General features: G+C 50.8%; 1 protein-coding gene across 4 annotated transcripts in view; it reads left to right on the top strand.

The window, feature by feature from the left end:
* Nucleotides 1-8777, top strand: part of PAK3 (p21 (RAC1) activated kinase 3) — a 112491-nt gene extending 103714 nt beyond the window's left edge. For all 4 annotated transcript variants that reach the window (XM_063416919.1, XM_063416915.1, XM_063416918.1 and 1 more), the window contains exon 15: nucleotides 206-8777. In XM_063416919.1, coding sequence (XP_063272989.1) covers nucleotides 206-295 — 90 coding nt within the window. In that variant the 3' untranslated portion in view covers nucleotides 296-8777. The remainder of the gene's footprint in view (nucleotides 1-205) is intronic.
* The last annotated feature ends 3308 nt before the right edge of the window (nucleotides 8778-12085 follow it).

Genomic DNA, 12085 nt, shown 5'->3' on the forward strand with positions numbered 1-12085 from the left:
TGGAACAGGCCGTGCTAAAAAATGTGTCCCCAACTTTCTTAAAAGCCTTCTTGAAGTATTGAGGAGTTGCAAAGTGAGGCCTCCCCAGGCTGAACAAGCCCATTCTGAGTATTTCTGCTAACAAGTGGAATCCTGGTTGAACCTGTGAGGAACTGAGTTTGGACAGTAATGGTACCTTTCTCGTTGTTTTGTTTCCCTTGGGCAGCATCCCTTTTTGAAACTGGCCAAGCCTCTGTCCAGCCTGACTCCCCTGATCATCGCGGCGAAGGAAGCGATTAAGAACAGCAGCCGCTAGCACTGCAGGTCGGCTCTGCGCCCTGCCAGCTCGGGGCAGGACTGAGAACACAGACTCTGGACAACCTCAACTCTCCTGCTGCGGGACAGATGGATGGATGAACAAACCAACGGTCACAGTCGTGGTGGTAGGACCACCCCAGTTCCTCAAGGAGTAAAAAAATTATCATTTGTCTTCTTCCTGCTTTCTGGCTCCTTAATTTATTTTTAAGATGAATCGGGGCTAAGGACAGAGAGGTAATGACAGAAAATGCTTTGCTGCCTCAATCATTTCCAAGGTAAAGCAAATTCAGTTGGAAGATTCCCTTCCTTCTCACCCTGTGAATAAGCTGTACATTCACTTTTAAATGGTCAGTTCTTTCTTAACGATGTAAAGTCGTGTTTATGGGGTTTTTGGTATGGTTTGGAATCGGAGAAGGGCAATTCTTCATTCATCAACTCCAGACTGCCTTTTGAGTACGGCCCACTCGCCAGTTTTTGCCCAGTCGTGGTACTTCTACATGAGGAAGAAAGTGCAATTGCATTTCCAACCAAAAAGGAACGAAGAATGGGACAGACAAAACATCCTGTGGAGATGCAGGTGTTCAGCTGGGACTGTGGTTTGGTTCTTGCCGATTGGATTTGTACCCCTAACTGCAATCTCTGTGCCCGGGTGAGAGTCTCACTCAGCTGAAACAGCAGAAAGATCAGTCTGTGCTCGGAGCAGGTTTGTGTGCTGCAAAGCTGGCAGGGCAGTGTGAGGGCAGAGCGAGCCCAGGGCTGAGCCCAGCCGAGCCCAGGGCTGAGCCCAGCCGAGCCCAGGGCTGAGCCCAGCCGAGCCCAGGGCTGAGCCCAGCCGAGCCCAGGGCTGAGCCCAGCCGAGCCCAGGGCTGAGCCCAGCAGAGCCCAGGGCTGAGCCCAGAGCAGCCTGAGCAGAGCCCGGCTGGAGGGAGGCGCTGGCAGCGACAAACAGCAGCAGCCTGGCCGTGGGCACCTCCTTCTGGGACAGGACTGATCCCCCGCCTCAGAGCCAGACCGGGTGAGGACTGTTCTCCAGGGAAATGTGGCTCTGCTGAGAAATGCACAGCCTGGTGGGCCTGGCCACCCCGAGTCTCTGCAGCAGCAGAGGAGGGCAAACAGAGCAGAGCGGTGGTGCCGCTTCTGAGGGTGCCTGTTCTTCTCCCAGCTGTCCTGGAGCTCCTGGGAAAGGTTCGTGGTGTCTGCAGAATTCTTGGCAGAGGGGGAGAGGACCAGGCTGCTCTGCAGGCTCCTGCACAGGTGAGCATCCTTCAGGCACAGGAGTTCTGCCCTGGGAGCCGAGGCTGACGCAGGGAACCCTGCACGGTTCAGATCAGCCAGTGCAGAGCCAGCTCGGGAAGAAAGCGCCTTAAAACCTGGAGTTGTGCACTGAGCAGGAACAACAGTGTGAAATGCAGAGTGGATTGCAGAATTACCTGGAGGCACCAGCCTGCTTCCTGCTGTCCTTCGTGTGGCAGGCACTGCGCAATGAAGCTCTTGAGTTGCTGCAAGAGAGGGAGTTGGGGATGTACCTGAGGATTGTGCTTGACAAGTCAGCGGATCTGGAAGGGAGCAGAATACTTTCAGTATGCAATTTGTGTTTTATTTATTCATTTCTGAAAGACACAGTGTGGCTTCACTCAGTAAAAGCATTTGCATGGCGTATTTGTTGCTGTATTTTAGGAGTACAACTCATGCAAGACCTTCAAAACAGCAACTGAAGTAACATGCACCCAGTGAGCAAAAAACCCCTCACAGTAAAACAGCTTTCTGCTATAGATCTTCAGAGGACCAGTTGGCCTGGTCCTGCAAAGGGTTAAGAAGCCTTTCAGGCACTCACTGCCTTCATGTCTGGCCAGCAGCAATGAAGGATGCTTGGGCTGTTCTTGCATCAGGCCAGGAGCATGTCTGGCTGTGGCATCCTGTTCAGTTGCAGTCTGTGTGTGGCAAGTGTCCTTACTGCTGCTCCCCTCGCTCGTGCTGCCATCACAGTGCCCTTGCCAGAGGCAGCAGGCACAGACAGCCCTCCCTGAGTCACCACAGCTAAGTAGAAATCAACTTTGCTTCATTTCCTGGGGAGCACAACAGGTCTGGTTTTGCAGATGACCAAATAACGCGCTGAGGTGGGCAGCTCTGGTTTCCTGGACTGGGGAACATCAGGAGGAGCTGAGGGAGCTGCCAGGAGCCCACAGCTGGAGCAGCAGGACCTGCAGCAGTGCTTTCCAAGCTTTCCTCCCATAAAAGAAGCCCCTGGGGAGTGGCCAGGACAGGCAGACCGGCCCTAGCACAGCAGATGGTGCAGAAGGGAGTGCAGGAAGGTGCTGAAGCCGTGCCAGCTTGACCGGGGAGCAGTGATGTCCACCCAATAAAAAGCCATGGCTTCTGTAAGCCCTGCACCCTCCACAGCCCGTGCAGTGGCCCAGACAGACTCTGGTGGGCTCTGCTGCCAGCTGCAGCCTGTGCCCTGCTCTTAGGCCAGCCCTGGTGGCAGCAGCGTGGGTACAGCTGTGGCATGTGTGCCCAGGGAGAGGAACTAACAGGGGCAGGAATATCCAAGGTCACCGAGCCCCTTCCTGGCCAAGGGGGAGATCCCGGGTGGTTGGACTGTGGTGAATGTGGCACTGATCTACACAAAGACCTGGAGGGAGGATCTTGGGAACTACAGGTCTGTCACCCTGACCTACCTCAGTGCTGGGAAAAGTCATGGATCATCCGGAGATCATCTGGAGTGCCATCCCATGGCACACAGAGAACAACCACGGGATCAGGCCCAGCTAGTGTGGCTTTGTGATAGGCAGCTGCTGCCTGAGCAGCCTGATCTCCTTCTACAACAGCATGACCTGCCCAGGGCATGAGGGGAAGGTCTGCCTGGAATTTAGTAAAGCCTGTGTCGGTGTTTCCCACGGGTTTCTCCTGGAGAAGCTGGCTGCTCATGGCTTGGATGGGTGCACTGTTCTCTGGGTAAAATCTGTCTGCCTGGCTGGGCCCAGAGGGTGGTGGGGAATGGAGTTACACCCAGCTGGGGCTGTCAGAAGTGGGGCTGGGCACTGGGGCCAGTTGTGTTCAGTGTCTGTATCTGATCTGGACGAGGGCGCCCTCAGGTAACACCAAGCTGGGTTGGAGAGTTGATCTGCTGGAGGACAGGAAGGCTCTGCAGAGGGATCTGGACGGGCTGGATTGCTGGTCCAAGGCCAGCTGGATGAGGTTCAACAAGGCAAAGTGTCAGATGCTGCACTTGGGCCACAGCAACCCCCTGCAGCTCCAGGCTTGGGAAAGAGTGGCTGGAAAATGCCTGGTGGGAATAACCTGGGAGTGCTGCTGGAGAGCAGCTGAACATGAGGCAGCAGTGCACAACTACCTGAGAAGAGCTTGGAGCAATGGGGCATCAGTCTCTTCTCCCAAGTAACAAGCAATGGGACGAGAAGAAACAGCTGCAAGTTGCACCAGGGAAGGTTTAGATTGGATGTAGGAAAAATCTCTTCACCAAAGGATGGTCAAGCACTGGAACAGGCTGCACAGGGCAGTGGTTGAGTCACCACCTCTGGAGGGACTGAACAGATTTGTAGAGGGGGAATTGGGGACAGGTTTCGTGGTGGACTTGGCAGTGCTGGGTTGATGGTTGGACTCAATGAGCTCAGAAGTCTTTTCCAACCTGAACAGTTTTGTTCTGTTTAGAAGACTTTGTTTCTCTTGTGAGGTCCCATTTTTGTCTGTGAGCTCAAGATCTGTGTCTGTAGGAGAAGCTTCCTTGTGAAAGAGTAATTTGGGCTGGAGATGGGCTGCCCTCAATGTGTAAAGCATTCATCAGGATGAAACATGTTTGTATTCCTGTAAGAAGTGAAGAAATGAGTGACAGTTTCTGTTTCCAGTATATCTTTTATTTTTTCTTATCCACAAAAGAACAGATAGCCATCCTTTAAAAGGAAAGCACTTTGTAATGGCACATGTTTGCTGGACATACAGTCTACTTCTGTTGACAAACTACTCTATTTGATTGGGTAAGGGGGGAATTTCCTATTTATTTCTTTTACCTATATTTCAGCATCTCTGCTTAAAAAAAAAAACCCACCACCACAACTTCCAGAAGACAGCAGGTATGAAAAATAAGGAAATGGTAGCTTTTTTTTTCCTAATCAGTGTATTGACAGTACATTGTTGGCACTGACTTTTTAAAGACAGCCGCTGTCTTAAGAGGCCTTACTTTTTATTTTGTTAAATGTTATTATATTCCTTTTTCTTTGCATCAGCAAATCTAGAGATTTTTCTTTTAAAGCCAGTTCCTGGGAGGCAGACGAGATTCAGCAGAAATAATCAATGCCAGTGGCTGTTTCAGCATGGGCTGCATTGCCCAGCTGAGAGTGTCTGACATGCAGGGAATGAACCTCCAGTGTCCCTGTGCCCCGTGCCTGGGACAGGCTCTGGTGCTCACTGACACTGAAAGAGGGCAGCTGTGTTTGTATCCTCCCAGCCTGGATGTTAAATGGAGAAAAGACACAAGTATTTTTTAAAAAATCCAAACACAAACCCAGAAAAATCCAGTCCTGAGGGAGTCCGGTCTTGTACGTTATTTACAGGCTCACAGAGTATATTAGGATTGACATTGGCCTTGCAGAAAGGAAAGAGACAAATGCTGGAAAATCTCTGGAGCCACCTTGGGTTTTCTGACTGCCATCCTCAGATCACACAATTCGTTGTGTATCTTCTTGAAGTATTAGAAATAGTCTGTTTCTGTTGCAAAATGAAAACTAAAAGTTTCAGATACTTTTATTCCAAGGTTTTAAAAGATTGGTTAATTGTCTTCATTTTTAAATTAAACAGTGGAATACCCTATCCAGGAACTTGACTGATTCCCATCCCTGCAATGAAGATGTGAAAATGAGCCAATAGCTCACTGTGGTTTAGATGTGTTTTGGGACAGAAGCATGGTAGAAGTAAAGTCAGGGAAGTTAGAGAAGCACAGAAAAGTTTATTTATTTAAGAAAAAAGAAAAAAAAGATAACCATACCTATGTAAAATTCCCTACAGCTCCTGTGTGCACTCCTGGGAACCTGTGTGGGGTGGGTCTTACAGTGCTCTCAGGGTTGGATCCCAAACTTGGGCTGGGGTTGCATTCTCACTTCTTGTGTCCAGTGCTTCTGTAAATACATGTGTATTTATTCTTCATCTTTGGCTGCTGAACAGTTTGGTGAACTCTTCCACTACACACAAAAGAGCTCAAGGGTTTGTTCTGAGCTTCTCTGAGGCCAGTGGCTGCACTTGGCACATCTTTGAGTCAGTCCTTCCCTGTGTCCTGCCACCCAAAATTAAGCACATTCCAGTCACCACGAGAAGGGAAGCACCTGTCTCCTGTCCTCTCGTTGTAGGAAATGTCACCATGCCCTATTGTCCATTCAGCAGTTCTTTCCAGTATATAATCCTTGGTGTGGCTACTGCCTATTCCTCACACTGAGCATGTAAATATTTGTATTTCTTAGTCCAGTCCTGAGCAAACCCAGGGAGCAAACAGCCAGAGAGAGCCCTGTGACATCGACCATGGCAGGAGCCAGTGTTGCTTTGCTTGACACCCAGGACATGCATCTAGTGCCAGCTTTGCCTGGCTAAGTGCCACCAAGGCAGTGGTCCATGCACCTTCCTGGTGCACCCTTCATTCATGTGCAGCAACTTAATGATGGGTTGATGAAGACCTATAAGTGTTTATCTCCTTTTTTTTCCCCTCTCCTCTCCCCATACCAGGTAAATCTCTCCAGTTTTATCCCAAATTTTCAGGAAGCAAGCAAAGGATAACCTTTGTCTTTCAAGAGAAACCATCCAAACTTTTTTTGAGTGTGATTTGCACTTCAGGGATCTTTAAAACTTCTCTTTGCTTGTGTCTGTCCTTGAGCTGACAGGGTAATTTTATTTTTCTCACTGAAACTTGCAGAATCTCACTTACCCATCTCTCTTTGGATGCAGTTTAGTGCTGATTGCCATAATCCTAGGAGTGCATTGTGCCTGCAAAACCATCACTGGCTTGAGCCTACCAACAGTTGCATGTACCTTTGGTCACAAGAGTTATCTCAAAAGAAAAAATGGTCTTACAGCAAAGAGGAGGAGGGATGCCCATAGGCTCTGCGTGGGTGCCCTTTGGGCTGCCACGTGGGCACAACCTGCACATTTTGAACAAGATCTTGTTCTTGCTGCTCAACAATTCCCCCAGGCAAACACTTGGGTTCCTAGAGAATCTGACCTTGACTGAGGAAACTGGGGGCAACACCATTAGTTAAAGTTGATAACATTGAAAACTGCTAATTGATTTAACAGCCTGTGATCACAGTGGCTTTGCCCTGCACAGTTTTCAAGCAGACCACACAATCAGCTTCAGCTCCTGTGTGCAGGGCACCTTCTGCTATGTTTGTGGCACTGAGTTTGCAGCTGCTGGAGGCCTGCAGGCAGCTCCTGCCCTGCCCAGCTTGGGTACAGAGCCAAAGGGAGCGAGGCTGGGCACTGTGGCTGGGTTGGCAGCCGTGAGTGCAGGTCAGAAGAGCTGACACACACATGTGCACACCCCTCTGGATCACAGCTCCCTGGTGTCACAGGGATGCCAGCCACTAGAACAGGTTCTGACCCTGCTATCCAGAGGTCTTTTCCAACATGAACTGTTCTACAGTTCTGTGATTCCATCTGCTGGATTCAGCTAGGTCCATGTTAGCAACTTGAGTTTGATCAAAAAGTTTCCTCTTGGTCAGCTCTTGTGGCCTAAGGCTCCTTTAGCTCCTTGTGCTGAGCTGTTCATGCTGAACGAGACAACTCAGAGAGAAGAATACAGTTCATCCGGTTTCTTCTAGAACACTGAGAGGGTGAGTGTGTGAAAACATGAATATTGTTTTTGTGTAACCTTCTCTCTGCCCTTCATGTCAGGGGTTTGAAACAGGAAAAAGCTTTCCTAAAGAGGGAAATGAAGCAGCATGTTACATCTCCCAGGTCTTGCTCTTTCCAGTCTCTGCACTTGACTAATTTTGTCCTTCTTTCTGTGCCCTTTGCTCCCCCTGTGCTCAATGGCTGCTACCCAAGACTGTGTAACAGCACAGATCAAGTGGTTGAGACCCTCCTTTCTCTGCCCTTGGAGCTGCCTGCTCACAGCAGCCTTTTCCACCTGGAAACTGGATATGGGGAGGGAACCCCCACCTCTGTTCCTTGCACAACCCCAGGAGCCAGGGCTGCCATCTCAATTCAGTGCACTGGGGGCTCCCAGCTGCCTCAGGCTGCTGTGACACCCCTGCAGACGGGAGGGAGCAGTGGCAGGAGGTTGTTTTGAAAGGTCCATTTGCTGCTGCACGCTGTGTGTGTCCAGCCCTGCCCCAGGCTTAGGGATCAAATGCCAGCACTGCTGCTGCTCCCTCTGGAGTCAGTGAGAGTTTGGTTGTTGCTCTCACTGACAGCTGAACCGGTGGTTGCTGCAGCAGGTGCTGACAGTGCCCCTGGGCTGGAGGGGTCCCTGGGCTGCCTGGGTGGGAAGGAGCTGCCCCTTGTTCTCCCTCTGCCTCACACAAAAGGTGTGTGTGCTGGTCCCACGTGGCTCAGCACAGCAAACAGGCAGCCTGTGAGTCTCTTCCATCCTTGTCTCTTGAGATGTTTGGCCTTTGAGCTTAGCTGTACAAAGGCAGCTGCTTCTGGCCCCTCTGTATCCCCGTGTTAATCAGTGCTGCCAAATCCATCTGCAGCACAGCAAGGGGAAAAGCCTCGGCCCTGCAGGGCAGGAGCTGCCAGCTCTGCCCAGCACTTGGGAGCTGCTCCACACGGGAACCAGCAGCAAAGGGCTGAGCACCTCCTTGGGCACAGCCCAAATTCTGTGAGGGAATGACAGAGTTATTCACGTGCATTAATGCATCAGCACTGCAGGAGCTGTGCCTGCAAACACAGGGTTTGAGATGTGCAAAAGAATTCTGCAACTCTTGACTGGATCAGGATGTCACCAGTGCTGAACTCCAGTTTAGTCCAAAGCAACCAGTTTACACCTGTGCTGGTGTGTGCTAGATTTTTTTCTTCAGGGTATCCAGACAAAAGTAAACAGAGGAGGAGCCTACATTTTCATTGTTTATCAGAAATGTATCTCATTTTGCTGTACATTCCTTTTTTAGGATGTGTTATCTGTTTTAAAAAAAGAAAAAAGAAAAGAAAAAAACAGAAAAAATATGAAAGAGAAAAAAACAAATGTGTAGTGAAAAATCTTCTGTAACTTTGGATTAAGAGGTAACTGATCTTTTTAAAAAGAGAACTAAGTTATTTACTTTGTAAATGTGCTGATGGCATGGATCCATCTTATTGACCTCAGCATCCTTTTTTTAAAGATTTTGGGTTTTGTTTCCAATATTAAGTTATTTTAAATTGTGGTTGAAGCAATAGGAAATTGAAATATGGATTGTGCATGACTGTGTCTTGAGTGTAAAAATATTGCAGTTTGAAACTTGGACCTAAAGTATTGCAAATAAAAGTTATAAATTCCAATGGATTGTGTGACAGCAGTTTTTCCTCGAGGATGTGCAGCATCAGAAAGTCTTCATCAGTGGGGTTGTGCTTTTTAGCTTTGTGCTGGATGACAGCACTTGACCTGCCACCAGCCCAGGTCACCCTCTGCCACCACAGCTCCCTGCACCTGGTGTCCCCCAAAGCAGACACAGAGTGTTCCTGCTGCTCCCCCTTTTGCACAAATCCCAGAGAGCTGGCATTTTTCCAAGTCTTGTGTCTCCATTGTGCCATATTCCTAAAGAACCAGCAGTGCATCCTGATCTCCTGCCTAGAAATCTTGAAAGTGCTTCTGAATGTTGCTCCCTTCAGCTCTTGGACATCTACACACACAAAGCAGAGAAAAAAATCCCCTGGCTGCTGGCTTACAAGTGAGTTATGCCAAAGTCAGAGCTCTGTGGGAAATCTCCATCCATCCCTGTCCTTTTGATGTATCCATACGTGGGGGTGTGCAAGGATGTGTCTTGTACAGAAAGCAAGGAGTGTGCAAGCAGCGTGACTGACACTTCCACTCGCTGTGTTCATCCCATACCCATGGGTTAAAGACATTTATGGAAACCCATAAACAGACCCTTCTGCCAATGGATAGAAAGGCATCCCAGAGCCCCTGGCACACACAGACCCTTCTGCCCATGGGTACAGAGCCATCCCAGAGCCCCTGGCACACACAGACGCTTCTGTCCATGGGTACAGAGACATCCCAGAGCCCCTGGCACACACAGACCCTTCTGCCCATGGGTACAGACACAACCCAGAGCCCCCGGCACACACAGACCCTTCTGCCCATGGGTACAGACACATCCCAGAGCCCCTGGCACACACAGACCCTTCTGCCCATGGATAGACATTCCCAGAGACCCTGGCACACACAGACCCTTCTGCCCATGGGTACAGACACAACCCAGAGCCCCTGGCACACACAGACCCTTCTGCCCATGGGTACAGACACATCCCAGAGCCCCAGACTCTTCTGTAGGACAGAGTGCGGCAGGTGGGGACAGTTGGTGGCAGCGAGTGCCGGACAGCAGGTGAGACCAGCAGAGCCAGCAGAGCAGGAGGGCAGGACATGTGGCACATGCTCCTCAGCAGCTGCCCAAAGCAGGATGCTCCTGTGCTGGCTGCCATCTCCCAAAATCCCTTATCCCACCCAGGCCAAGAAGACGGGACCCACCTGACACCCTCTGCCGCTGGAAGAAAAGCTGCTCCCAAACTGTCCTCAGCCTTCTCCAAGGGCACGGCCCATCCACGGTACAGCTGGTACCAGGCACTTCCCAATCCAGACTGGACACCACCCAGAATGCTTCCTTTGGAAAAACAAACAGCAAATTAATGAAAATACATCACAGGCAAAAAGGGGAAACAAGGAAAAAAGGTAACAGATCTTAGCTCTGTCAGGGGCTTGAGAAAGGCCCCGACCCCTGCATGCTAGAGAAAAACCAGCCCATGGCTGAGGGAATTCCATGCTTTCTCCCATCCCTCTGCACTGCCCCACAGGCTTTGGGTGGTACCTAGAGCTGGGAATGCTGACAGCAGGGTGTGTGCTGGTGAATCCATGAGTGCAGTTGCAGGTGTAGGCAGGAAGAGCTTTCTCAGCTGGCAGTTTTCTCCATGAGCTCTGTTTTTGCCAGATGTTTTCAAGCTGGTGGCCAGACTCTGGGAGAGTGCAGAGCTTTCTGAGGGCAAAGGAGTTGTGCTGCTCTTTGAGCGTGGTGCAAAGAAGGCTTTGCACTTAGAAGGGGAAGATTGGGGAAATCCTTTTGTCCTGACACGGTTGATTGGAGAGCAGGGACGTTCCTAACTCGCCTCTGTCCCGGGGGTGCTCTCCAGCTGTGGCGGTGCATTGTGTCCTTCTGCGAGTCGGCAGCGCTATCGTGTGGTTGTTTTGATGAGCTGACAGTGCCCGGGTTTTTTTGACGAAAAAGCCAAGCGCTTTTCTGGCCCGGCCCCGTTCGTGTGGGGGCAGTTCGTGCCAGAGCTCCGCTGCGGATCTTGGCTCTTGGAGACCGACACGAGGTTCTCCTGCATCCAGCGGCGAAGAAAGACGAATCGTTTCTTTGTTGGCTTTGCAGTTTATAGGCAGCAAAAGCAAAGGCAATTCTGGCACAACCTCTTTCTTTAGAACCTTTTCTGTGCGATCAGCATCTCGGTGTGTAACACACACCCTCTGAACTGCACCGAACTCCCTGGAGGTACGCACGTTCTGCCAAGCTCATGATCTTACCCTCTCCCAAACCTGCTTCAAAACATCCAGCAGCTCTGCCCAAAGAAATAGTCCTAGAACAAGGGGGCAGTGCTGGCTTTGTAGTCCCTTTAAAGTCTGTGAACTGGGCAAAGCACCCTGGCAATCTTCACTTCTCAGCTGTACACAGAGCATCCTCACATTCTCTCAAGCTGGCAGAGTCCATCGTTACAGAGAAGCGTTTCCAGCTGCAGCTCAGACTAAGCGATGTGCCAGGACAGAAAGGATTTGCTCACCTTCCCTCTTCCCTGTAAAACCTGATTCCCACTGATTCTCTGCTGCATCTCCCATCGTGTTCTCTGCATCTCAGCCTCGAAAGCAAAGCGCGGTTGTTCCCACAGAGGGCTGGAAGAGGCAGAGGTCGCTGTCGATGAACTTCCCCGCCTGCCGCTGCTGACTCGAACTGGGCAGGCAGGGAAGGGCAGCCCCGCTGCTCTCTCAGCCTGTTCGCTGTGCACACAAGGACAGAGCTCTGCAGCTCCCTTCTTCCCCTTTTGGAACACGCGGTGCTTTCCTCCTCCTGGAGCAGGAGCGCCGTCCAGTTCTTGCACAGAACGAGCACTGCCGGCAGTGAGAGCACTGCGGTCTGGGCAGGATGGAAAGCAAAAAACACTGCCCCTAGAACGCGGCGCAAATTCAATTTTCCACGCGTCAGGAGCAAACTCCGGGCAAGCTTGCAGACCTGGCACAGTTCTCTGTGTGAGACATAGCCAAAAACGTTTCCATGCAGATCCAGACTCCAGGAGAGGCTGAATGTGGTGGTACAGAGGAAGAAAGGGCATGGCCCAGGCGTCTTTCGGCAGAGGCAGCACACGAGCGCTTCGCTGCCCATACCTGCTGATCATTATGCCTGCCACAAAAATACCGACTTCACTGTCACCGAACCACCGTGGATAGCCCTGATTGAAAGAGGCAATTGCACTTTTGCTGAAAAAATTCAGGTGGCCACCAGAAGAGGTGCAGCAGCAGCCGTGATCTACAATTCACAGGGCAAAGGCAACAACACCCTCCTGATGGCGCATCCAGGTGAGTGAAAGCCTGGGGGCACCCGGT

The sequence above is a fragment of the Prinia subflava genome, chromosome 20 (assembly GCF_021018805.1).
Source record: "Prinia subflava isolate CZ2003 ecotype Zambia chromosome 20, Cam_Psub_1.2, whole genome shotgun sequence".
NCBI classification, from domain to species: domain Eukaryota; kingdom Metazoa; phylum Chordata; class Aves; order Passeriformes; family Cisticolidae; genus Prinia; species Prinia subflava.